This window comes from Haliotis asinina, chromosome 3 (genome assembly GCF_037392515.1).
Source record: "Haliotis asinina isolate JCU_RB_2024 chromosome 3, JCU_Hal_asi_v2, whole genome shotgun sequence".
NCBI lineage: Eukaryota > Metazoa > Mollusca > Gastropoda > Lepetellida > Haliotidae > Haliotis > Haliotis asinina.
The window spans coordinates 29,623,313-29,650,259 of NC_090282.1; the positions used below are offsets into that span (position 1 = coordinate 29,623,313).

The window sequence follows — 26,947 nt, forward strand, 5'->3', positions numbered from 1 at the left end:
GCCATCAAATATGTGATGATATACCGGTATCATTACATTGTTTCAAATTCATGGATCTATCAATCAAGAGAAGATGAAAGGTGGAACTTTGTAACTAGTGCCGCAGCCTGAAATTTATGTATACTGGATGTAAAACACCACTGTTGTGGCAGAGGGCAAGTGATATATGTGAACATTAATAAATACATAAAGACACACTGTCCTAACAACATACTTAGTTGTGTTGAAACAGTTACTGTTAAGTGGCTTGTTTGCTTCAGTGACATAACCAGTGATATATGAGTTCTTAAACACTTTGCACAAACACAACATGAAAGGACTGAGACTATCCAAGTGTCAGGATAATCCCTTGATAATGAATTAGACCCAATGTTTTAACACACAGACAGAGGTTACAGTGTAACATTGAGGGTGTGTTGGGATGTGGTAGGTGTAAGGATGGTGGAGTTAAGATTAAGAAGTCAGGTATGTTTTATTTAAGGGTAAATGTTTCTATTTTCAAATATATATGTTAAACAGAAAATATGGACATTGCCAACTGTTCACAAGTTCTGAGACAACTCAGGAATCAAGACAGTTGCTTTCTTTAAAGCTGCAGGTTTTCCTAGTTTTACATATTTCGTCTCCCATGAAGCCCAGGGTGGTTAAAGCCTCTCTCATCACACTGAAGGCCTAGGTTCGATTGTCAACATAAGTTCAGTGTGTAAACCCCATACCTGGTGTCCCCCACCCTGATACTGGTGGAGTAAAGCATTGTGAAACTTCACTTCCTTCCCAACTCACTCATTCGCTCACTCCTATGAAGTGTTGTTTTTCAGTAACCTGAAGTGTTAGGTTAAGGTGAATAAGCTTAACTTGCATCACATCAGATGACAGAGAGCTGCAATGACCCCATCAAATAAATACAGGGACATTGAACATAAAACTGATCATAAAAGTGATTTTTGTTTCTGCAATGTTTCATGAATAACTTCCCTGTCCAGCCATGTATGAGCAAAACTGAACTTGCCAATCAACCAGACTGAGAATGGTATCTCCACCGACAATTCACATTTGAATCCTATATACAGGCAAGGAGATCTGACAATATCTTTGTAATATATAGTTCCTCTAGGACATAAAGTAAAAAGTGCCTCATGATGATACACAATATTTACAACAGGCTACGTCAGTGTGTGAAAGGTTTATTTCAGATTCTTCGCAGCAGAATATCTGATTTTGATATTAGTTTCAGAATTGTCAGGATGTTCATTGGAAGCTCTGTCTTCCGTGGTATATGCTGTCATGATATAGTAGTTCCTTTTGAGAAACTAAGGATGATGACATTATCATATAAAAATGGAGTTGAAACTGTAGGTCACCTGCATATGCATCCTGAATATGTCTTGGGGTCTGCCCATTGAAAACAGTTGCTCTCAGATGCAGATGTCAGATATAAGGAAGGCAGTTTTATGGCCATACCTTTGAACAGAGATACATGATTGACACAGATGTCAAAATAGTTGGGGATAAATGTTTGCAGTTTTTTGTTTTAATAGACATGTAAAAGAAGTTACTTATAACAGATGAGAATCTATATTCACGGATTTACAGTACGGAAATTCCTGTGTCAGATGCGCATAAAAATTGACAACGGACACAACAAAATAGATTAGCGCCTCCACAGGGATGCAGAAGAAGTCCAAAGACCTTTTTTGTTGTTGAAAAATTTTGTTCAAGTTACAATAAGTTATCGCTGAATCTGCTACTAGCTTTGTTATAATATCATTTGCAGTTTAATACTGTGATGATCATGATACGCAATACAATATACCTGACTTGCAACAATAATATATCATGATATTAATAATAATATTTAAGATGTCTTGAATCCCCTTTTTGAAGTCCAGGACCCCTGAAAATTAAGAGCATGAGTCTCAGGGACTCTCACCACGACACTTGACTTAAACTCAGGATAGCAAAGCAATAGCTCTTTGGCAGAATTGCTTTCATGATGCATTTGCCTACTTAATAGTGCATTACAGTTTTGATATATTCTTTATTGCAATGAAGTGGATACTATCTAACACCAGTGTGTAGCAGATATAGTATGGTAATTTCTAGATTTATCTCTTTTAGTTATAGCAACTCTTCGTGAACTACATGTTGAATGTTACACTGTGAATGTGACTGTAACAGGTGTGATGTTTGGACTGTACAACATTGGGTGTCACTGTAATTGATCAGGAGTGCAAGTCAGTAATACACAGCATATTACAATGATAATGCAGTCAATACAATTTTCAACATTTGTTTCAATGTCATATGCCACCAGCAACTGTTAGAATCCATTTGTCATGTTGGCAGGATGTACCAATCATTAAACCAAGTGTAATCAATTCCTATATTTGTCACAGGAATGTAATGGACCTTTATACTGTCAGTTTAATGGACATTGATTTGCTCAAGTACTCCTTGCTCCCAGAACATTTGCTTAAATTGTCATAAAAGTTGACAGAAACAGAGGAAGATGTTGCAGACTTGTGTGGACAACACTCTCCACTATGAGTGATCTGCACAAAGACAACAGTCTGTAGAGCATACTTTCTGATGATGTGGATGGAGGTTCAATTGTTTCTGAAACTAGAAACATTATTTCCATATGTAAAACAGTTTAAAAGAATTTTTGTCTCAAAGAAAGAAAAATGACATTCCAGTGTACTGTTTTAAAATGTTGAAAAAATGCACCATGGGTTTGGGTTTACCACATCACATCTATTGACCTGAAGTTCAACATGTATGTATAAGTAATAATTTTGTAACATCAAGTTATGTAAAATCTGCATTACACATCAAGTCAGTTATGCACACTTCCATAAAACACATCCCATCTTCTGTAAATGTCTTTCCAATCTCAGTTCTTCCAAAAATATGAAGAGCATCAAAATTGTTTCAGTCAATATCCGGTTTCTGACATCCTTTTGTTGCTTGTTCAACTTAACGAAATAAGTGAATGCTCATTTTTGCCTGGCAATAGGGTATCTTGATGGTGTGTTATCTCAGCTGTATATGCTCCAGAGCAGTGCCTTAACAAGACTGGTTCATTATCTTGAGAGGGCACAGGGGGCCAAGTTGTGCTGCTATTTGCTATGCAGAGTTGCATCCCTTGTGTGCACCAGAAACCAGTGATTATTGGTTGGAATCATGGGCTCACCCAGTTGTTTTGTCCACACCATGGTCATGGGTTACTCCAAAGAGAACCTCTGGGTTCGATCCACAGAACATTATTAGCTTTATCACCTATCACTATACTATATCAATGATTTAAGAACTACATAATGCAAGAACCATTGTGTGAATGGGGTGCCGGAAGTCTACAGTATCTTAGGCTTCCATCCCACATAAAGTTAAGATATTTTCTTATAACTGAATTACTGCTGAATGCAGCTTTTATACCAATCCATATTGTGTTTGTTAACAACAATGGTTGTGAAGTTGAGAAATAGAAGAGAGAAAAAACATTGTTCAGGGCAATTTATGAACATGTAAGAAAACTGTACCTAAAATGTCACAATAAAATAACATCAGTTAAGCCAGAATAAAGGTTTTCAGATGAGAAAAGAATGAAAGTAAGGAGATTTATCATTTCAGCAAAAATCAGTATCATGATTGACAGAAATAGAATTCTGTGCATTGAACAGATGAACCCTCAGCTTTATTTATAAAGCATTTCTGAGTGGAACTATCACTCATCTGACAAAAGGCCCTGGGCAGTTAGTTATGCATGTCTACATACTACATAGTCAGAATGTCTGGTTTAAGAAAAGGCTTTCAAATGTCACTTCACACTGCTCAGATGTCAGTGAAAAAAGTTACTAGTTCACAAGGCTTTTGCAATTGCCTGTCAAGATGATTCAAGATTTCATTTTATGAATTATTCACCTTATTTCACTTTCAGATTTCATGAAAATTAAAATTAACAAAAAACGATCTCACAATTCTGCAAACGAATGTGTTGTTAATCATCATAATGCTGAATTATCAAACTGCCTTCTAAAATAATCTAGACATTAAAGCAGCTTCAATTCGCCTGTTTTTAAACTTTAGGATTGATCTCCTTTAATAATATGATTCAGTGAATCATTGTTATGTTCCTTTTGCTTTAAACTGTCTAAATTGTGCCTATGGATTCATTAGAAAATACACAATACAGGCAATTTGTTTCATTTGCTTTCTATGAAATATACTATAGAACCTAACTGTTACGTGGTCAGGCTCACTGACTTAGTTGACACATTTGTCATTGGTTCCCAATTGTGTAGGTTGATGCCCCTGCTGTTGGTAATAGGATTATCTTTTGCAGACTCGATTATTTAGTGACCACTACCATATAGCTGGAATATTGCTGAGTGTGGCGTAAAACTAAACTCACTCACTAAGAGTTATATGTGAGTGAAGATGGTTTCTTATTCCAGTAATCATATCACATCAGAGACATGGACGTGAGACCCATGAAGATCTGAGTTAGAACTGATATTCAAGGAACCTATGGTTGTCATGACAGGCAACAAAAGGGAAAGGATTGTCAGGCTTGCTGACTTGGTTGACACTCACATTTTGTTCCAGTTGTGTAGAATGATGCTCATGCTGTTGATAACTGGTTTGTCTGGTCCAGACTCTGTTATATTCAGGCCACCGCCATATAGCTGGAGTATTGCCGAGTGCTGTTTTAGACAACAAACCAACCAATGAATCATTTCATACTTTCTTTCATCATACATTTGGCCCACTCTGGTATGACTGAAGTACTGGTAAACATGCTATGTTACCTGCTCACTTAGTCATAAGATAGATAAATTCTTTATGAAAATAGTATTCTATTTCTGAATTTGTATTAAACACTGTCAACATTTTTTACATTGTATGGTTTGAAAGTTTCTGTGTTACTTATGTTTCATAAGAAGGAATGAGAGTTACATTCTAGCATCTCATACTTGATTTTAAGATGACATTTGTTAAATGCATTAAATCAGCTCTTGTGTCATTTGAGATTATTTACAGACCACTGCCATGTAGCTGGAATATAGCTGGGTGTGATGTAAAACTAAACTCTGTAGCTCACATAGAAATGGTCCTTACACATTAAACTCGTGTCTTTGGTGTGATGAGTGAATGTTTGAACCAATAGGCTACCACACCTATTTTTAACTTTCCTTTTCTTTAAAATGTACCAATAGCCAAATGTTGGACATTGCTAAACAACATTACGTTTGTTTGAATATGTCAATTTGAAAATAGCATTAATATTCATATACAATTATAGTTTTTTAGGACAATGATTTGTAAGAAATACTTTAAATTATTATGTCAACAAAGCATGAATGATATTAGGTTTTGGCAATATTGTTTCTGAGAGGTGGTTTGTATTACTACTACACTTTTGATGTAGCTTTCTGAAAATCACCTGGGCCCCCATTCACAAAGCGTTTGTAGTGCTATGACATTCGTAAGTCTCTGATCAACTATAGAGTCACGACAGGTCGTAATATCACAAAGCGCTTTGTGGATCAGGACCCACGACATAGTATCAGTTTGTTTCATAATAACTTTCTGTGTTTGTTGACAAATAGAAAAAAATTATTGCAATATATCACTCCAAAGCACTTGCAAATAAGTTCAGGTACCTTCACAGTTAGGAAAGAGTACTTAAGAATATATTTATTGATTCTCAAGGTGTTAGGTATTATGACACGTGTTCTTTTATTTCTCATTCAACTGTTATAGCTCTTATGATACGTTACTGCAGAGAATGGACAGGAGGCAAAGACACATTCATTGTCAGATTGTTAGCCCATCATGGCCTAATCAAGAGCACATATTGTAGAATATCATTTTTCCAATTTAAAACCTACAAAGACAAGCTTGAAGGTTCTGCAGTACAAGAGTGTAAGTTTGTTCAGTATGAAGCTGGACTTAACAAATTCTCTTTCACATAAGTGATAAATCAGAGTATGGGCAAGGATGTGTTTTCCATTCTGAAATCTCAACACATATGATGTTACTTAAAATTATTCTAGCTTTTGAAGTAGGTATACCAGTTGTTTGTTGATGTCATTAGCCATGCGAATGAAGGTAGATAAGGCCATATGTCTTTAGTTTAAACTGTTTGAAAATGCTGACAATGTTACTCAAGATTAAAAAAATAATAATTTATGCCATGTGTTGCTAAAGTTTTTATGGCGATTTTCTTGAAGTTTGTCTATTAATTGTCAGCTGTTGCATATATGAAGTGTTTATATAATGATGTTCTGAAAACTGAAAAAAATGATATAAATGAAAGTATATATGCCAACCCTGATGCCTCATAAAATACATTGACCCATTAACCAGTTCCTCTATTCCAGTATGAACCTGTGTTGTGTCATTTCACCTACTCACTGTGGTTATTCATTCTTACATGTGAACTTTCTAATCTGATTATATTTTTACCCTGATGTATCATAAAGGTATATTTCATACATATTTAGAATAATAACATGACCTATGATTACATACTTCTCTAACAGATTCAGTGCTTTTGGCTCACCTAGTGGTTAAAGTTTTCCCACTTAACGCCAGAGACACTTTGGTACAAAGTGTGAAGGTGTCCCAAATGATATTGCTTGAATAATTTACTAAAAGTGCCATAAAACTAAACTATGAGACTCCTTAACAGATTCATGAATACTACTTGTGTCTTCAGGTCCTATATTTGAAGGTCCCTGGGACTCATACCCCCAATTTTCTGGAGTCCTGGACAATTATGTTGGGGTCCCAGACATTTTATTAGTTGTATCAATAGGATGTTGTAATGGTGTTTGTATCCCGATCAGCACATTGTTACAGCAATTAAAGTGCAAATGATACCATAACCCATCTAGCAGCATCGAAAGTTTTACAGAAAGTATTTGGACTTTTTCTTTGTCCTTGTGGACACACTAATAAATATAGCTGCATCCATTGTCAATTATTATGCATATAGGATGCAAGAATTCATGTACTGTAAATCCATGTGTCTTGATAGTTCCCTGACGTTAAAGGTTATGAGTGAGTGAGTGAGTTGAGTTTTACGCCGCACTCAGCAATATTACAGCTATATGGCGGCGGTCTGTAAATAATCGAGTCTGGACCAGACAATCCAGTGATCAACAACATGAGCATCGATCTGCGCAATTGGGAACCGATGACATGCGTCAACCAAGTCAGCGAGCCTGACCACCCGATCCCGTTAGTCGCCTCTTACAACAAGCTGAGTCGCCTTAAAGGTTATGATATGAGATGACTTATTGGGATGTGAAATGCCATTCAGATGACCTTTAAGAATTTCACTGCCTCTGAATTTCTTAATGATTGCTTGAATAACAACTACAAACAGCTGAATTATTGAAAATGCTGTCAAATGGTATTTCAGGAAAAGGGAATGTTGACCATTTTATGGGCTCTGAGTAGAATGTAAATTCTTGAAAATACTTGATGAACAAGGTTAAAAACATCACAATAAAATTTGACCATTACTGTACTGGATTTGAACTGGACCTAGCTTTAACAATACCTTTGCTGTCGGTTGGATGAGATGCAGTTCCTACAAGTCCAGTACATCCACCCATGTACCTCTGATCAACCAGTACACATTTTGTCTAGTCATATGCCATTTTACTTCTTGAATTGTAGCACATTAGATATAAAAGTTGCTGAAACATGTCTGACAAATTGAAACTATAGTCCTTTCTAACAGTTTTTAACCTTTTCCCTGGTATTAGTAAAAATTGTCAGTAAATTATATCACATTGTCATGATTTTTTTCCATTTTTATGTACAGGAGTTCTAATAGAGATTTCTAATGATTATGGAAATGGTTTGTTGTTTATGTGGAAGCAACTTTATGGATGACAGTTTCATTCTTATGCTTAGAGCAACATTTCAGTGTAGTTATAGATGATTGACTGGCATTAAAAAGTTGATACGTAAAATAACAATGAATGGTATGGATTTACAACTTCCTTAATACTTACAACAGGCTACTTCTTGCACCTTCATCAGGTGAATGACAGAACAAACTGATGAAAGAGCAAGAAGTAGCCCAGAAACGTAAATATTAAAGAAGTTGTAAACCCATACCCTTTGTTGTAGATGCTTAGGCTTTTTGCTTGATAACAGTGTAAGAATCTACACTATTGCATGTTAAAATTGAAGAATATACATGGAAACATTGCTGTATGCAGGAGGCAACAAGTCGTCATCCACATAGTTGTTTTGCTTCGTTATTGACTGACCAACTTCTAATGCCTATCAAGCAATTAGTATCAGTTTCAATTTGATAAGTAAATTACTAATCAACTGAAGATTAGTCTGCAATTTAACAGTGCTGATTATTTTTCTTTTAGCTACAAGCAATGGAAACCATGGGACACTTTGGGATAATTCCCCTTATGAGATTTCACCTGAGGGAGATTTTCCAGGTAGTGACTTCTACTTGACCCCTTATACCCTACAATAAGCAAATAAGCAACCCTATATCATTCTCAAGATCATTACCATACTGAACATGTGTATGGCCACCAAATGCCAATTATTGCTGATCCTATTGATACAGGTTGGGAATTAGCAGTAGGGGATTTTATGGTCAATGGTTCATTGAAATGTACTTAAAGACCGAATAATGTTCACGGCAGTTAACTGTATTGTGCAATGGGTCAGTCATGGAGATGTAGACTGTAATTATTAGTATAGTTAGTACTAATGAGGAAATGGTTGTGAATAATGCACTGCAATGGCCGTTATTGATCTGAAAATCATTCATGTACAACAGCTGTCATGGGAGGAAGTCGAAATTTATCAATAACCGTTGTTAAATCTAGTTCAGTTTTGTAGTTTGGACCTGCCCTTAAAAATATTTTTAGAATCCATACTTTGTGGGAATGAATGCATTTTGTTAATAAAAATGGTACTGTTAAAAGTGAATTAAGGATTCAAACAGTTTTATGATTAGCCTTGCATGTTATATACAAGGAGTTGGCAAGCTGTTTTAGCTTTGTGTGTGCTTAATGTATTGATTTACTTCAACACTCTCTTGAAAGTTGTGTGATTAGTTTTAGGTAGTATTTTTTTTTTTCATTAAAAGTAAACTCAGTAACATTAACGTTGTCTTGAGATATCCTGTGATTATGTAATCCAAGTGTTGTGTGACCATTTGAATCTTGCATGTTCTTGTCTGGTATTTCTGGAACAGACTCTCTACAAGTGCATAGAACCAACATTTCCTTTGAAGTGGAGTAAGGTGAACAGGGTTTTTATATTGTGTTGATAATAGTTGTACATGTATGTGATGTGCATATATGGGGTTAGGAATCTTGCTTGTAGGAATCCAAACCACTGAGGGGAAGTGGATCCAAGTGGTCAAAGCATTCCCTCATCATGCCAAAGACCTGGGTCCGATTCCCCACCTCACAATATGTGATGCCCATTTCTTGTGTCCCTGCTGGAATATTGCTAAAAGTGGTGTAAAACTAATCTCGCTGATGCTCACTCAGTAAGATACCCCCTGACAGTTTAATACTAAGACAGAGTATGCTGACAGTATGTTGCAATCTGAGTCAGCCAGTCCTAATGTTATTCCCTGGTTGTGAAAGACCAGGTAGGGGAACAAGCTTAAGACATCTTTTGTTAAGACAAGGCTGGTTCTCAAACACCCAAGCCTCTGCTGTATAGGCAGATTCTGTATTCATTGCACCACTGAAATTGTTCATTTGCTTTCCTTACTCTTTACAGTGGTCTTAGTTCTGTGAATAAGGAATCAGTGTGAGAGTGTTATGGGCTGTTTGGTCGAAATGATATGGATTTGGAAATTTGAAGTTAAGTATTGTAGCTACTTTGAGCATGGTAAAGAATGCACCAATGAAATGGTTATATGGACAAGCAGTGAATTATTATCTCAAGAATGAAAACCTGTCACTTTCACTCAAAGCATGATGCCAGGTATCCAGTAGCACAGGACACGCCTACCATCTTTGTGACCACCTGGTGTCATTACCAATTTTCAGTGATACCTTCACATGTTTCATCAGCATTGTTTTGCTACTTGAGAATAATTTTTGAGAGATGTTCAAGATTTGTTGTCTGGTTTTAATGTTTAAATTTACAGAGCAGAAAATTTAATCCTCTGTATGTATGTGTCTGGTAGTGTACTCATTTAAGGACCCTTTGAGAAAATGTCCTCCGAAGTTAACATGTGTAAAAGCAGAATGGGGAGATCATGCTTTCGCTACAGGCCACTGTGACAAAGCTTAAATAATGCTGAATTAAATAAAATTAGTGGACCATTCACACAAGAATTGTTTTGCCAAGAATGTTAACTTTGTTGTATAAATGAGAGGCTTTTCTGATTTTTTTTTCTGTACCACGGCATTTTGCCAAAGTTATTGTTGCCAAAAGTAGGACGTTTTTGTAACTTTATCATACATCCACGCTTAACAGGTTTCATGCAGTTTGGCTCTTCCAGGATTGATTTACGAACATTTTAAACTACCAGACCCATTTAATTTCATATCATACGCAAAGGATGCATGGCATTTTAACTATACATGCCAATACCAAGCTGACATGGAAATGTAATAAGAACATCCCAGAAACATTTGGTGAAATGTCTAGGAAATTGTTGTTTAGAATAAATTATTCATGTGACTTATTTTAGAAACCTTTTCCTAAACATTTGGCGATAATCTTTTAACAAAATACTTCATTGACATAAATTTGTATGATGCCAAACATATTAAGCAACATTTTCTTAGAACATATGGATGTAACATTTCAAAATTGTTTCTATATAATCTTCCACATATTCTTCAGAAAACGCTTGTTTGTGTGAATGTGCATGTTTACAGATAAGCAACTTTTCTGTCAGCATGTGGTTTGAAGTTTTTAAGAATGAAAAGCCCAGTTAACAATTAGTTAATATGGCATGCATTCTGAGATAAAGCCAGATGTTTGATTGTATTATGGATGACATTAAACACACAAGTGTTGTGACCAGAGAGCCAATGTACTTCTTCATGGCAAGTGCAGGTACAAATATGGATTGTCAGTTAAAATGTATAATTTTGATGGAAACAGATAATTCCTTCTAATAGGAAAGGGAACCCCAGTGACTCCTGTACATGTTGTGGGTGAATTGGAAGGCAGTATTGCATGAGGAGTGGCAGCTGTTGCCTCAGGTATATATCAGTAGGCTCACTGGTGCATGAGGAGAAAGGTAAAGGCTATCATCCAGGCACATGGCAGTTATGTCTAACATCTTGGTAGATTTTAAGGGCCTACACAGACAAATCTGCCACTATCTCATGTGTTGTGCCAGGTCAGTACTTACTTGCTGAACTGCTTTTCCTCAAAATCAACAGTGTTGGCATTTCTCATGTACCGAGCATACAAATTCACATATTGCCTACCCTTTGTTTTGTTTTTCATGTTTTACTGAGATTAGGTTTTAGCAATATTACAGCAATGTCATGTCAGGGAACACCAGAAATGGACTCTATTGTGCCCATGTGTTGTTGACTCATACAAAAGTCTTCGGCAAGACAAGCAATAGCTTTATCCACTGCCCCTTCAGACAAATAACATGTAGAGAAATATGACATCATATATGCCTGATCATACTCTGATTGGTTCACATCAGACTGTAGATCATTAATGAGATGTCTTGACCAGCCACACAGGGGTTGCTTTTGACTTTTTCCAACCTGGAATCCAAACTGACTGAAATTGTTTTAGGAAGCCAGCATGGTAATTTGCCATGATAGTTACACACTATTTTTTTTTCTAATTCTGTATTGTGGAAACATTTGATGTTGGTGATGTCTACACCTGTTTCCTTATTCCCATCAATATTTTGATGCAAATAATCAACTGTGACCAATGATATACTATGAATATGGCTTGACCAGTGACAACTCATCGAAGAAGACCATTGGTCGCCACGCCTGACTGTGCAGAGGTAACACTCATTTAGGATGGAAACATATTTATATGAAAATGATGAATTAATTTGTGGGGGGTGGGGTGGGGGGAGGGGCATTTTAAACATACCTAGGGTAAGCAACCTTACTTTCAATATAGTGTTTGAAATGAGACTTATTCTGAAAGAATCTGTCAACAAGATCATCCACATTCAGTTTAACGTGTGCTGATTAACAAGAATTATCTGTTCTTCTTTCCTTATGTTTAACTTCTTTGAGAGGCATTTTGGAAGTAGTAAAGATGAAAGAAAACCAGGTTCTATGGATAGGCAACTTCTTTATTGCAAGAAGTTGGACATTTTGGTGTAGATACACAGTTGCCTTCAAATCATGATAAACTTGTCTTTAATAACCTACTTTAACCATAACCATAACAAGAGCTGGTTTGACCAGTCCCAACTGAAATGAGTGAAACTGTAATGCTTTCACAAAAATGAAACTTAGTTGTAAAGCTGACTTTTAAAATTACTTGTCAGAAATAACAGATAGCAATCAGCAATAGTTGGGCTGCAATTGTGGCCACATAATTCTGCCTGACTGGTCCACCCCAACACTTACTGCTTATATAAAACATTACAAATTACAATGTTAACACTCATGGTAGTCGCTCACAACACTATACATAATGTTCTCTCTGGCCTAATGAAGTTGAATCTAAGACAGAAATGCTGGCAGTACAAAGTTTCTAAGCCCCTTTCTAAGACTTCTGAGTAACATGTTACTTAAATCATTTGAATATCAAAATGTACATAAACATACCAGCCAAGACTGTTTTTGTAAAATGAACTTTCCACATCCGAGTTCAGATTAATGTTCCAGTTGCTACACAATGATTTCGCTGTAGGGTTCAGATAGACTTGCTCAAGTCTCAAAGGTTACAATTAACACATTTTTGTTTAAATGATATTTTCTAGAAAGAATATAAATAACAGACTGGGGTTCTGTCCACTTATCAAGACTTGCCCCTTTAAAGGATGGAACAACTATACATCCATGGACTTAGTCTTCAGTACAGGCAAGCAATGGTTGCAGTCAGAATTCTTTTAAACAAAGATGGTTAATGGCACAACCATCAGTAATAGTTCAACATCATTCCAGCAGTAACAAGATATTATTTAGCAGCATTTTAAAATGTTTTTGAGGAGTGCAAGTGTGTTAAAGTGGTGAGTCATACTTTAGACACCAATTTAAAACATCATCAACAGCTGTGAATTTTCCGAGGATTTTAGCAACATTTGTAGGGTACTTTAATGACATGTCATGCTTCAGGAAAACAATTACATGTGTGAATATATAGCTGTGTGTGCTTCCTGACAATAAATATTAACTTTACAACTGTCTCTCTCTCACCCACACAAATATGTTTATAATTGTGTTGGTGACACTGGATCTAAATCTATGAATGTGTGAAGTTAACTTGATGATATCAAACCTGCATAAATATGACAAAAGTGTTGTGTGGTGTCTGCGTAATGTTTTCACAACATCACTTTGGAACATTGAAATAGTGTTGTAAATATGTGATGACGTTACCATCCACAAACTTACCACATCCATTTAAGAACACCGAGCGTCAGTTGGGTAACCTTTTAAGAATAAGTTCCTGCTGACACCAATGCCATTTGTATGACACAGTTACACTGGTGGTTATTGGTATGAGTTGGCGCATCTGTCCACCATGTTTCCAAAACATTAGATATGTACTGGTATAACATTTGAGCACCACTTTCAAAACATTGAAATAACATATTGTGTGAAATAGTTTTGCCCATGTTGCTTCACAATGCTCTTGAATAACATTAAAGAAACATTTCAATAACATTTTGTAAATGCTATGAAAATGTTGTTGAAAATATTTATGAAAAACTGCAATGAAACCTTGGGAAAAGTTTTGAGAATGTCGTGTTGTTACTTGGGTCACATGCGGGTGAAGCGACCAAAGGTTGTCTCCGTACTTTCCTCACTTCAGTTCATAAAATACTTTTCATGTCAAAATAAAATATCGCCACCATCAAACGTATACACCCATTTCTTCACTGGGTTGTGCTCTCACAGTTCCCACCCCATGTTTAATACTTACTCATGTGAAATATGTTTTATTCAACATTTTAAGCGCCAGTTGTGGTATTCAGATTGTTCTTCGCCTCCATTACCCCTGCCAGCTTCCGGTTGAAAGGAGTGATGGAACAAGAATGAGCAGAAATTAAAAAGAAACGCCATATTGCCTAATTTTATCATGAACCTGTTGGGGGCTATTGTTAGAATTTTCGTAACATTTTTTCTACATAAAGACTTCTGGCATAATGGGTGAATGAAGCAGGGGAGGTAACTGTAAGTATTCCATACGGAATAATACCCTCCTGTTCCTTCCCTCCGTTGAACCAGAAGCACGAAGGAGTCAGTGAGTGAATTTAGTTTTACGCCGCACTCAGCTATATGGCGGCGGTCTGTAAATTATCGAGTCTGGACCAGACAATCCGTTGAACCAGAAGCACGAAGGAGTCAGTGAGTGAGTTTAGTTTTACGCCGCCCTCAGCTATATGGCGGCGGTCTGTAAATTATCGAGTCTGGACCAGACAATCCAGTGATCAACAACATGAGCATCGATCTGCACAATTGGGAACCGATGACATGTGTCAACCAAGTCAGCGAGTCTGACCACCTGATCCCGTTAGTCGCCTCTTATGACAAGCATAGTCGCCTTTTATGGCAAGCATGGGTTGCTGAAGGCCTATTCTAACCCGGGACCTTCACGGGTCAGCTTGAAGGAGGAATGAAGGTGAAGAACAGTCTGATCTACTATGATTTGCGTTTAAAATGTTGAGTAAAAAATATTTCAAGTGAGTAACTGTTCAACATGGGGCTGGAAATGTGAGAGCACAACCGAGTGAAGAAATAGGTGTATACTTTTGATGGTGGCGATATTTTATTTTGACCTGAAAAGTATTTTTCGAACTGAAGCGAGGAAAGTATGTTGCCAACCTTTGCTTGCTTCGCTCAGATGTAAGAAGACTGGCCATTTTCGATTCTCTATGCTGAGCGACCCATTTGGGCTACAGTTTGCCTGTGCTTGGGAAAACATTGGATATTTTAAATGTTAGATATGTTACGACAAAATTGTCATAATTCATGAGAAAATAAATGCTGAATCATTAGATATGCTTTTCATAACCAGATGGTACAAGGAACATGATACCAGGGAGCCTATATTAGAGGGGAGAAGAAACTCCTCGAAAAGATGCTGAACGTATGTCTCAGGTCGTTACGTAACCAGTGTAACCAGAAGATAGGTTAAGTGTTTTGTCACTTTAGTGTAAGTCAAGTAATTGGTGTTAGTGTCTGTATTAGGACAGTAGATTTGTAGTAAAGTTTCAAGTGGGTATGTTATAGCTCACTGGCTTCTATTCTCGATTCACCGCGAAGATAGACTAAATTGTGCCGATAAAAACTTTCACTCATTCGTTAAATTTTTAGAAGGAAAACATACCTTTAGTTGAAAGGTATTAGCAAGTAGCAGTGACAGTTTTATGACTTAAAAAATTGTTAGGGTGTAATTTAGGTGTGTGAAAAATATGACATTTCGCTTATCTTTTCTGATCCGCCATTGATGCTTGAAGGTTATAGTTCCATAACTTCTTTCTTTCTTGTTGATCTTATTATTTCACAAAACGGGAAAGGTGTTTTAGAATGCTTTATGACAGTGTTACACTATATTTTTGAGGGCAGTGTGACAGTGTCAGTTGCAATAAGATATCTGAATTATTAGTATGAACAAAAATGTCTCAAAGTAGATTTTTCAAAAGGACAGCTGATGTTAACACGTGCTATCGTGCTAGCAAGCGAGTGACCTGTGGAAGAGTATCCCTGATAATACTGAACAATGGAAATTACACGATGTAATGATCATTGCATTACACAACACAGATTTACTACAGCCTTAGTACTGTGATTCTCATGTATGAAATGGTTTAACACAGACTTACTACCACAGTAGCACTGTGGTTCTGGATTTCTGTGAAGTGGATTTATTTGTGTGAAGTAGCTGATGAATCAGGTGCTCCTCTATATAAATGGAGAGATTGTTCTATATCAAATAATATTTTCACAAATTAAATGTTAATCTACCTGAGGAATGTGCAAGGTGTTAGGTGTTAACAGTATATATTTCTTGATTTTATTTCACCCCATGTGATTGGAGTGTAGTCATTTGAAATTTTGTCTCATGGATTGTCTTTCAATTGCCGATTGGGTGGTGGGGTAGCCTAGTGGTTAAAGTGTTTGTCACACTGAAGGCTTGGTTTTGATTCCCCACATTGTTACATCAGGTGAAACCCAATTCTGGTGTCCCCTGCTGCGATATTGTTGGAATACTCCTAAAAGAAGCATAACCAAACTCACAGTTGCCTATTACATCCGTAATATGGTTTCAAAATGGGTAAATGATGGGTAAACTCTGTGAGTTGTTGGAGTCCACTGTTAATGTGGGTGATTTGTGGTCAGTGAGTAATTATCATGCACACTCGGGAATTGCTTCCAGCGCACAGAAGGAAAGCCTGCAAGCATTGTTGCATTATGTGACACATTGTCAATAATCCATCACCTTGATGGTATGGATGGGTGTGTCAATACAAATTATGGACGAAGCATGAGATCCGATTAGAAGGGTGCTCCCAGTGACTGCGAGTTGTTACATGGTGTTATCACAGCATACATGGTTAAAATCTGGTAACTTAATTGAGCTGAAAGTCTGGCAATCAAATGATCCATCGGAAATTGTTTCATCATTGTTTTTACTGGAACCACATAGCCTAAACTTGAACTTTTTCCGCACTTGGACATATTTTGTGTTCATTCGTCAGCCCAAACTGTATCCATTGTCTGATTGTTATTTTGTGTTGGATTGGGATTAATTCCCCATATGAGTTGGCATGATTGATTCGTTCAAGCCACATGGTAGAATGCTAGTGTATTAGTTGGTAATGTCATTACTGTTGATGTACTTTCTTCAAATGTATACTGGGAACTGAGGACAATGGAGACAAAGCGTATTATTGTCTGGTTACATAGGGACACAAGGCATCGACAGATATGATATTATTAACTTTCTCATGAGATGGAATCTCAAGTCAAATGTTTATGACTGTCAAATGATTTTTTGATAATATTGCACAGGTTAATATCATTTCTAATCAATACATCACATTATTTTCAGATTAGAACCAAAATGATTCTGTAGCATAAATACATCTCTATGTTAGAATATCTTTGATACAATAATCAGCATTTGCTCAATTTATTACTGATTTTGCAGTTTATTCGAAGATTACAATTTCTTTGTTCTTTCAATTCATCATGACAGTATAGATGCTTGTACCTTTATCAAGCATGAGTACTGGTATCTGTACCTGAATGCTATGTTGAAAGAACATAAAGATGAAATCCATAAAAGTCAACTCTGTCTTCATTGATGTTTCAGCTTCTAAAATACCACTTAAAGATATTGTGGTATTGATCAGCACATTGAAACATTTGACTAAATGGATTAGGAAGATTCGTTCATTCTGGAATAAGGATGGTTGTAACATGTGCACGTAGGTTCTAACACTCTCTTGAACTCATCAGCAGAATTCAGATACTATGCCATTAGAACATACGATTCCCTTCAAGACCTGTCACCTTATCATGAAAAAAGCTCTCTCTCCAATAGAAACTATCTGATTTCAAGGACACAGAAAGAAACATATCTAATCTAGTTATACCTTTTGATGATAAAAAGTTACTTATAGAGTTTCAAGGAGCATATTTGATTCATTTATGTGGGGGTTTTATTACCCAAGAATGACCATGTCCTAAATCCCAAGTCAACCATCGGCCATTCATTTCAGCAGGCTAACCATTGCACAATTACTATCTGAAATGGTAGTAATATCACGTAATGAATAGGAAATGAGAGTTGTTTTTCTAATATCAAAGAGGTAATGTATAAATGGCTCAGTGAAAAGTGTTAAAGTTTCAACCTTTAACTTATCTGACACACATTTCCACAATTTTGCATTGTGAATTAGTATTTATTGGCCTGGTTTGTTGATTGTAATGAATATACACAATAATTTCTCAACCCAGAGACAGAATCACTTAACCACAGAACATATTGTCAGAATAATTGTCACGTAACATTTAGGATCTGTCTTAACTTACTCTGCAGATTATTTATTTTCGAATTGAAACAGAAATACAATCAGTTTTAAAAATAATGCAATTGTACCATTACAGAGAATTTATTACTGAAGACAAGGACAAATTGAAACAAGAACAATTTCAATTTATCATGTCTGTTTCTTGCTTCTGAAGAGAGACAAAAATATGGACCACCGTTTCTTTAATCCATTTGAGCCAAATTGGCTTGCCGGGGTGTTTCTCAGAGAGTTGTGATTTATATAAAGTTATGCATCTAGCAAACAAACAGTGTTGTGTTTTATGGGTTATTCAGTGGTGCAGCTATCTGTTCACCATCTTTAGGATAGTCGAGAAGGTCGTACATCAGCTTAAGAGTCAGTTAATGGAGGCAGCCAAGGTATCTCCTGAATTCAGAACACCATCTTCATTGCTGCCTGTCTTTATGCTTAATTAACAGCAAAGTCATGGACACTGAATACAGATTGCATCCTAACTTAAGACTCTCTATGTTTTGTCTTCTGGTAATATCTTCTGAATAGTTATTTCCAGCATGAATTCTTTAGTTGCAAATGAACACAATAAAAAACAATGCACAATTACAGGGAGGTTGAATTTGATTGGTAGACAATGGAAAGAGAAATGATCGTGAATCTGTTATCTGTCATAAGTACATTGTAACTCCTATGGCTTATTTTTATCATTATCTCTTTGGTATGAATTATATTTCTCATTTGGATCTGGTTGAATAAATCCTCAGTGACTTGTTTTTATGAGGCCTTATCTGTGTATCAGTTGATTCCAGGTCATCAATTCCCTCATGGAGTTGACTGGTGCTCATGCTTTCAATCACCAGTATGCCTCATTATTCACAGTCTACTTGACCATTTGACCTCAACGACACCAGCAATGTAATCTGCCAACCCACCCATTTTATGTCATGATTCCGATGTACTGCAATATGTTTCATGCTGAAATGGTATGTTTGCATGTCAAAGATCTAAGTGCTTCTAGTATTTGTCCTACAAGCAGTTTTCACAGATTTTATCAGATTATCCTATACCTATACATGTGTGGTGAATATAACCCCAGTATTTGTAGTGATTTGGCATAGGCCTATAGGTGGGACGTTACTACCCGCTGTTCACTCATATCTGAGGGGGAAGTAGCTACACAGTTGGCATTTACACAGACAGTGCAGTTATTTATAACCAGAAGGACCTTACGCCCATTGACTGATCGAAATGTCCTTGCTAATACCAACACTGCCTTTGAAATCAGAGCATGTGAGCAGAAAAGCATAAAGGTTTTATTAAAAGTCCTTTATAAAGGTGCACTGGTTCCGTCTAAATAGGTTCACTAAGTGGAAACAGATCAGTTTGTATTTCTTTTATTGTCCCTATTCCCAATATGTCTGTATTGTTTCCGTGTCAGGATCATGAGCAGTGTGACACTGTTCTGTAATCCTAAGTAGGCAATATGTCTGTGGGTATTTATCAATGTACACTGGAATGCTAAGACGCTGTTTCTCTTTACTGCATTAACCCTATGCAATTACTTCTGTAATAAAAATTGTTAACAAAATAAGATTTGTTGTGGAATTTCTCTGCTGTTCGAGATTTTCTATTCACTGACAACACTAAATCTGCATTTGAACAACAAAGATGGTTCCGATACACTGTCTGAAGAAACCAGCTTGAATCACAGGCATTATCGGGTTCTATGGGATTGTAACTATGTTTCATTGAAACATCATACATTAAATCTATAGAAATTGTGCATCTATGGGGCAGATAATATCTTTGTTCATGTTTCATAAGAACAAAATTTGTAATAATTTTTTCAAAATGTAAACTTTGTCTCAGATTTTCAACATAATCTCAAACTTGATGGTGTGAGCTGTAGAAAGAACATGTCTAATGTATTTGTATGTACTGTGGGATGTAGACAAACTGCAAATTGAGTAGATTTGTAGAAGGCTCTGGATAAACAGAAAGTGACAATGTATTCTACTTGTTCACAATACAAATGCACAGCTGGAGCAACATGAAAGATGGCAAATCCTCTTGGGAGGGTCCTTGTTGACATAACATTGATTATAGTGAACTTGGATGTTTCAACAGTGCCGACCAACACTGACATACATACTGATAAGGTTACTTTCGTTGGTACTTGGCACTATCCACATCCATTCATGCTGCATTGGTATACATGAAGTTGTTTGCTTATCATCTTCGATACTTTTGTAGTACATTCCTGTATATTCAAGGAGCAAGTTCTTATGCTGTTGTTTGATGGAGAGAAAGATCTCTGAGTACAAATGGCTGAGATTACAGTATTTGATTTGTTGATTACAAGATAACCCAGCAGATTATACACACTAAATGATACATTGTTGCTTATGTCATGCCATATCAAGTGTTCATATGATGGAGCAGCTTCAGTTCAGGCACATACACTGGTAAGATCTAAACTTGTCATCAGTATTACTGGTTTTCATATCTCTTTAACCAAACAAATAACATGACATTTGTGCTCCAACAAAGCCTTACTATTATTCTAGCACCATACTATAGTTTTGAGAAAGAAAGTAATAATTTCTTTACTTCATTGATGTTAACATTTTTATTAACTGTATTAAAAGCAAATACCTCATCACATCAAAGGTAGATACCTCCAATGTTTGTTGGTAACTGGAAGATTAAACAGAAAATATCTGTATGGAGGTACCGTTTGTGGTTTGTGCTAGTTCTGTCAAATCTGCATGATAACAGAAAGTGTTCCGTAGTTAGCCTTTATGCATGGAAAACTGATAAATGTAACTTCACTGACAAGAAGTTGAGACCTTATCCAGTGTAAACTTTGCACGTCATGCTAGTTTAAAAAAAACAAAAAAAAACATGACTGTAACATTATTCTGTCTATGTGAAAAGTAAGTTGTAATTACCAAAATACTTGCATGAAAACCAAGACCTTGTATTGGTAAATCAGTAACGTTTCTATTTTTTTGTGAATTAGTTTTCCAAGTTGAGACTTGCACTGTGATGTAACATGAGTTCAAGTGTCTGACAGAAACAGGAATTGTTTACAGCATAAATAAATATGTTGTTTTGAAAAGTAATAACAGTGGGAAATCTCAGTCTGTACATCTTTAGACAGAAACCCTAGAGATCAATTCTTCAGTTATTTATATGGAATATTGTGGGATTTCATAAGAGACACTGCAGTGTGTAACATTTAAAATGGATGTTGTAGTATGCTGGTAATGCTTTGCAGTCTTACTGAAAACTGATACTCAAGTGAACATGGCCCAAATAGTGTTGCAAAGTGTCTATAAAACTGTCAAGAACAAGTTCTTAGTCAGTGCTATGTTTGGTTAGTCAAGAGCTATTCTTCTTGAGCTTAAACTTGACAAAAAGATCTTTGATACACAGAAGTAATTTCTCAGACTTCTAGCTGGTGAAGCAAACCGCCTGAATATTTGCAAGGTTGGACCATTTATCCTCCTATTTGCTGTAAGATACTATGATAGGGCAATGAAAAGCCTTGTGAGCTGACACGTTGACAGGGAGATAATTGTGACTTTCAATGACTGACATTCTCTGCTACTGGAAACCAACAAACCTGATCAAATGTCAGCACCAAGAGACACTTCATGAGCAGTCTTATTAAATACACCAAGTATCAATAATGACTGACTTTTCTTATACTAGGCAAAGCTATTTGTAGCTGTTCTTAATTATTGGGAGTATATACTTTGTGTTATTACATTCCTACTTTTGTTAAGGGTTATTGGTGGCTTTCATATGGTAGAGATGATTGCTGTTGAATTTGATTTAAACCTGTCCTTTCTAATAAATTGCAGTTTGGAAAGACAATATCTAAAGCAATTTGAGACGATGAAATATATATGATTGAATGGAATCTGATAATTCTTTTGTGCTGTTTATTACTTTAAGAGATTTACTTCACTGATATTGTCAGTTTAAATGAATTTCCTTTGCTTCATGATTAGTTTTATTTGAATTCAGTTACAATGTGAAACATCTGATGAGGCTATTCCTTTAGAAGATATAATAGCTTACTACAATGAGATTGATGTATGCATACAGTCATAAAGTCAATACTGTTCAAAGGTTTTGCACTCAGGATATTTTCAACTTGCCACCTGTGTATATAAATGAAAAGCATTATTTGAAATCTACACTATGAGAGATTCTTTTCTTCAGAAAGTGATACACGCTTTGATTTAAGAAACAACAAGAAGTTCAATAGGTAACCTGAAGAACTTTAGTGAAGACACTGTGATGGTTTACACTCTCAACATGCACTGGTCATTCTAAGCTAATGACCACTCTGACAAGTGCCATGAGGGTCACCAAACAGAGTGAAAGTATGTTCCAGAACAAAACATTGTAGAAATCCAGCTTTCTTCATTGTACTAGCTTTTGTTAAGTTAATATTTGATTTTCTTGAAAGGATTGTTGACCTTTGCCCTATGGGTGATGATCCTGATAACCTCAGTATCAGAGCTGACTTTGGTTTCTGGTTAGCCATTTGTGAAGCAATAGAGTATTGCTGTAGATAGTAGCACAGGACATTATAAATTCATTTGGTGGTCATCAAGGCTTATTGAGTTTTTAAGATGCCACTTGTTAGGTTAATTACTAGTTGTTGCCTACAAAGGAGTGACATATTTGAGGACAGGAATATTATCTCCTGTGTAGAGATGCTATGTTGATGCCCATGGATATCATGTGATACACTTAACCATTCTATGAATGGCTATTATCTTTTGTGCCTTGTCCTTCCTGATGTTTCATGTCTTCAAATTGTCTGTGGCAAGGCTTCTGAGACTGGATGTTTTCTGGGTTGTTTTTGTTGTCTTATGTTGGAAGCAGCAATGCAATATGAGAACCTGTTTAAGGACAGTTGTTTGCTCCTTCAGATCTCAGTTCACCATAAGAGGTAACCCAGTAGTTAAAGTGTTGGCTCATCAAGATTAAGATCCAGGTTTGATTACCCACAAGGGGACAATGAGTGAAGTCCATTGCTGATGTGGCTGTGGCTGTGGCTGTGATAGGGCTGCTATTTTGCTAAAAGTGTCATAAAAACACAACCCACTTAGCTTAATAGAACAGAAGGTAAAAGTGTGCTAATGTTTTAGCCTGTTGATCTGCTCTCCATCAGATAACGTTAAGCATTTTCTCTGCAAAAGCGGAGGAGCTGACACTGAATTCCTGAGGAGGATGTCCAGCAGTATACAACACCATTAATTACAATTCATGGACAACAGGAAAATTTAGGGATGTTCAATGCATTCTGCTTGTCCTTGATGTTTGATTTCAAGAGCGAAAGTGAAACACCTTTCCTTCACATAAAACTTTTATTGTCAGGTTAGTGTTTTTGGTATAAACTATTGAAGATTTTTTTAGAGAAAAATATGTTCAGGACAGTTTTACAACATAATCTATTTCCATAAACCATATGTCTTTTAAAACTTTTTATGCTACATTTTCATGAGTATATTTTTCGATGAAGCAAAATTGGCTCCCACACTCTACAAGATTCAGTATGTTTTGTTCTGGCAAAAAGATTTTTGCTAATATTCTGCAGAGTGAGTAATTCAATCATTTTCTTTCAGTGTATACATGCAAGTAAGCAAAAGATAAATTATCCAAGTAAAAAGAATTTTAGTTTCAGATGAAACATCATAAAACATGAAGAATTCAAAAACAATTTTTTTTCTGTTTCATATAAACTGTTTTATATGAAGAGATTAAGATTACTGCATTTCATTTTCTTGTAAACTAAACTAAGGAGCTTGCGTCTGAACATACATGTTCTTCTTAGCTTTGGTTGATTCAGGTAAAAAGTCCCCAGTAAAATAACTTCAAAGAATTAGGCAAGATGAGTCGAGTACTGTTATGCAATAGCCTGTTTGTCCATCGTCATGTGTTAACATCTTCTCTTTGGGAACCACTTGACCAATGAAGCTGAAACTTGTTTGTTCTGACCAATGGGGACACCAGGTTCACATGAAGAGGTTTGAAATCTAATTTAATTATGATCTCAAGTATTGAAGAATCTATTTGTGCCAATTACATGTTTTTGCAAGATGTAATGAATTTTGCAACTTGTGTAATGAGACCATGCATGTTTTATTTTGTTTATGTTTGACAACAACTGAAATTTTGATATTTATTTTCACTTTTACCTTGCCCTATCCTTTCAAAGTATTTTGTAGACTGATTAAATATTGGGTAATTACTGGAGTGTTCGGTTGAAACTTCAATTTCTTGTCAAACCAATGATGACATCAGAATTTGCTAAACAGGTTCAGACTCATCCAAACTATATACAAGCTATATATGGCCATTACCGGTACTCATTCAATTTTCTTCAAATGACAATACATATGTAGTTATTTTTTAGGCTCAAAACATACATTCTGTGTGTTTTATTTCAAATATTTCACATTGAACTATGCTTGTAAGTTCTTTCAAAGTGTATTTCTTTGTATTGTAAACATCATCTCCAAAGATGCCACATTAACACTGAAGCTGAAACTTCACTTGCTTGTTCACAGCAATGTTTTCTAATTTGTTTATAAAATTGCAGTCTCATAAGCTATGGTCCACATTGCTGTTATATTGAAAAACATATCACGGTCTCTGCATGGCCATGTTGCCTTAAAAGATACTGAAATCTATTAGATTCTCCCAAAATACATTTGAAGACCTTCAAGTTCCAGATAAAGAGTGCTGAACCTTGATATTTGTATTTAACTTTTTCTTGATTGTTTATGTACATTTTTCCAAATGTTTGTATGTATCGACTGAAAAAATATCGAATTAGAAAATAATTATCTATTGGAGATATATAAGGTGCTGACTTCAAACATAATTGTATAAAGTCAATATGTATGTTGTCACAATCAGTCACTGAAAATCAGTATTGACACCAAGAAATAGGAAAGTAAGTGCATGTTTTGTCATTTGGCGATTCCGTTAATAGTCTGGCAATGTGAAGATGGCCTGTAAGTAACTCTGTCCTGAAGAGACAGTCAAGTAAAGAAATATATTGTTCACTGATTCAGTTTGCACTTTCAGTTTTACATGGATACAAAAAATGAACTCACTGGTGAAGCTTGCTGTTGGCAAAAATTTTGAATCTGGTACCTGTTTTGTAAACAGGTAATTTCAACACAGCTTATGAGAAAGATGCAAAATTCCCTTTTTGTTATTAGCTGAAGAGAAAAAGTAGTTTGATAAGACCTGTAATAATTATCATAGCTTTTAGATTGAGACATGTTTTACAGTCTGATGTAACTGGAATAACAAGGATGCAAACCTTTCTGAAACTGAATTCTCGCACCTTGAATACAAATGTTTGAAATATTAAGCAGGGTATGAAAGCTGACCAACTGTATTGATTTTTGTTCAGCTGTGTTAGAAATAGATTTCATACAGTGTAATATGATCGATCATTTGTGTAATATTGATATTGTTTATCACATGATTAAGATTTCTATAAACATAATGAATTATAATGAATTAAGTAAAGAATGAGCAAACTTGTATCAGGTCAATAGTTTAGGCAAGTGGAATGAAGGATGTGTATTCTTGCAGTGACTGAAATCACCAAGGTGTACATGCATGTACTATATACTGGAATGTGTAAGCATTAAGCATTTATGGTTGCCTTGTCATGAATATGTTATATAATGATTTAATGAACCAAATACAGATACAGACATATGGTGGTATGAATAATGCATGTGGTTGGTAACCCTGTTATATCACATACACAGTGCGGTGGCAAATTTCCTGCTGCTATTAATCAACGTTCCATATGGGAATGTGATTATGAAACCTTATATTGATACACACAAAATGGTGTTATGAAACAACCTCCCTACTTGCGGCTGGTAGTGTACTCAGAATACGAAAAACACAGTCCTCTTTGTTGATGTACAAGACCAAAGTGGCTTGCCTATAATACTTCTTAATGATTTCATCTCAGTTGTCTTGTGTGCTGGACTGATTTAAGAAAAGCATTACCATGATATATAAAAGCTCATGTTCTTGATTACAACTTCACAGATCCTCTAGCATTCACTCAGATGTTTTACAGTATGGATCGTTCACACTTTTGGGGAAATTAAGGAAAACTATTTTGAAATAAGTAAATTGAAAAACATGTAAAGGTTAGAAAATAGTCCAAGATAGTTTACACTACAGGATGTGGGTAACATGCCTATCAGTCTTTTTACTGGCCTCAAATGCCATGTTATGTTGATGCCACATGATGTCCATGCAAAGTAGAGTAGACATGCTAAACAGTAAATTAATGAAAGATGACAGAATTTGTTCATTTATGAAATGATAACATATTGTTGGGCCAGGCTACGTGACTTTACTGATTGCATGTCATAGTAATTGTGAGTGTGGGATATTGTTCATAACATCAATCACTGCGCTCTCCGACTCAGACATTTTCTGCCTTCATTATACTAGAGATTTACCACTGCATAAAATAGAAAAATATAAGAAAAATAATTGCTTGCAATATTGCTGTATGCATATTCAATTTCACAATGAGCATGGTTGTATTCCTCTCATCATGTAACAGGTGCACAGTGCTTTTGTCATCACAGCCATTTCCAGGTTGGGGTAACAACGTCTGAGTAAAATTGGCGTTTGGTTAAAGGGGTGGTCATACTGTCAAACTGTTTCTTAAGA

The 26,947-nt window shown here is 35.9% G+C and overlaps 1 protein-coding gene across 1 annotated transcript in view; it reads left to right on the plus strand.

The window, feature by feature from the left end:
* Positions 1 to 26,947, plus strand: part of LOC137277791 (zwei Ig domain protein zig-8-like) — a 65,378-nt gene that overhangs the window by 13,607 nt on the left and 24,824 nt on the right. Inside the window, exon 2 of the mRNA XM_067809721.1 lies at positions 8,403 to 8,477. Within this exon, the coding sequence (XP_067665822.1) occupies positions 8,403 to 8,477 (75 nt within the window). The remainder of the gene's footprint in view (positions 1 to 8,402; positions 8,478 to 26,947) is intronic.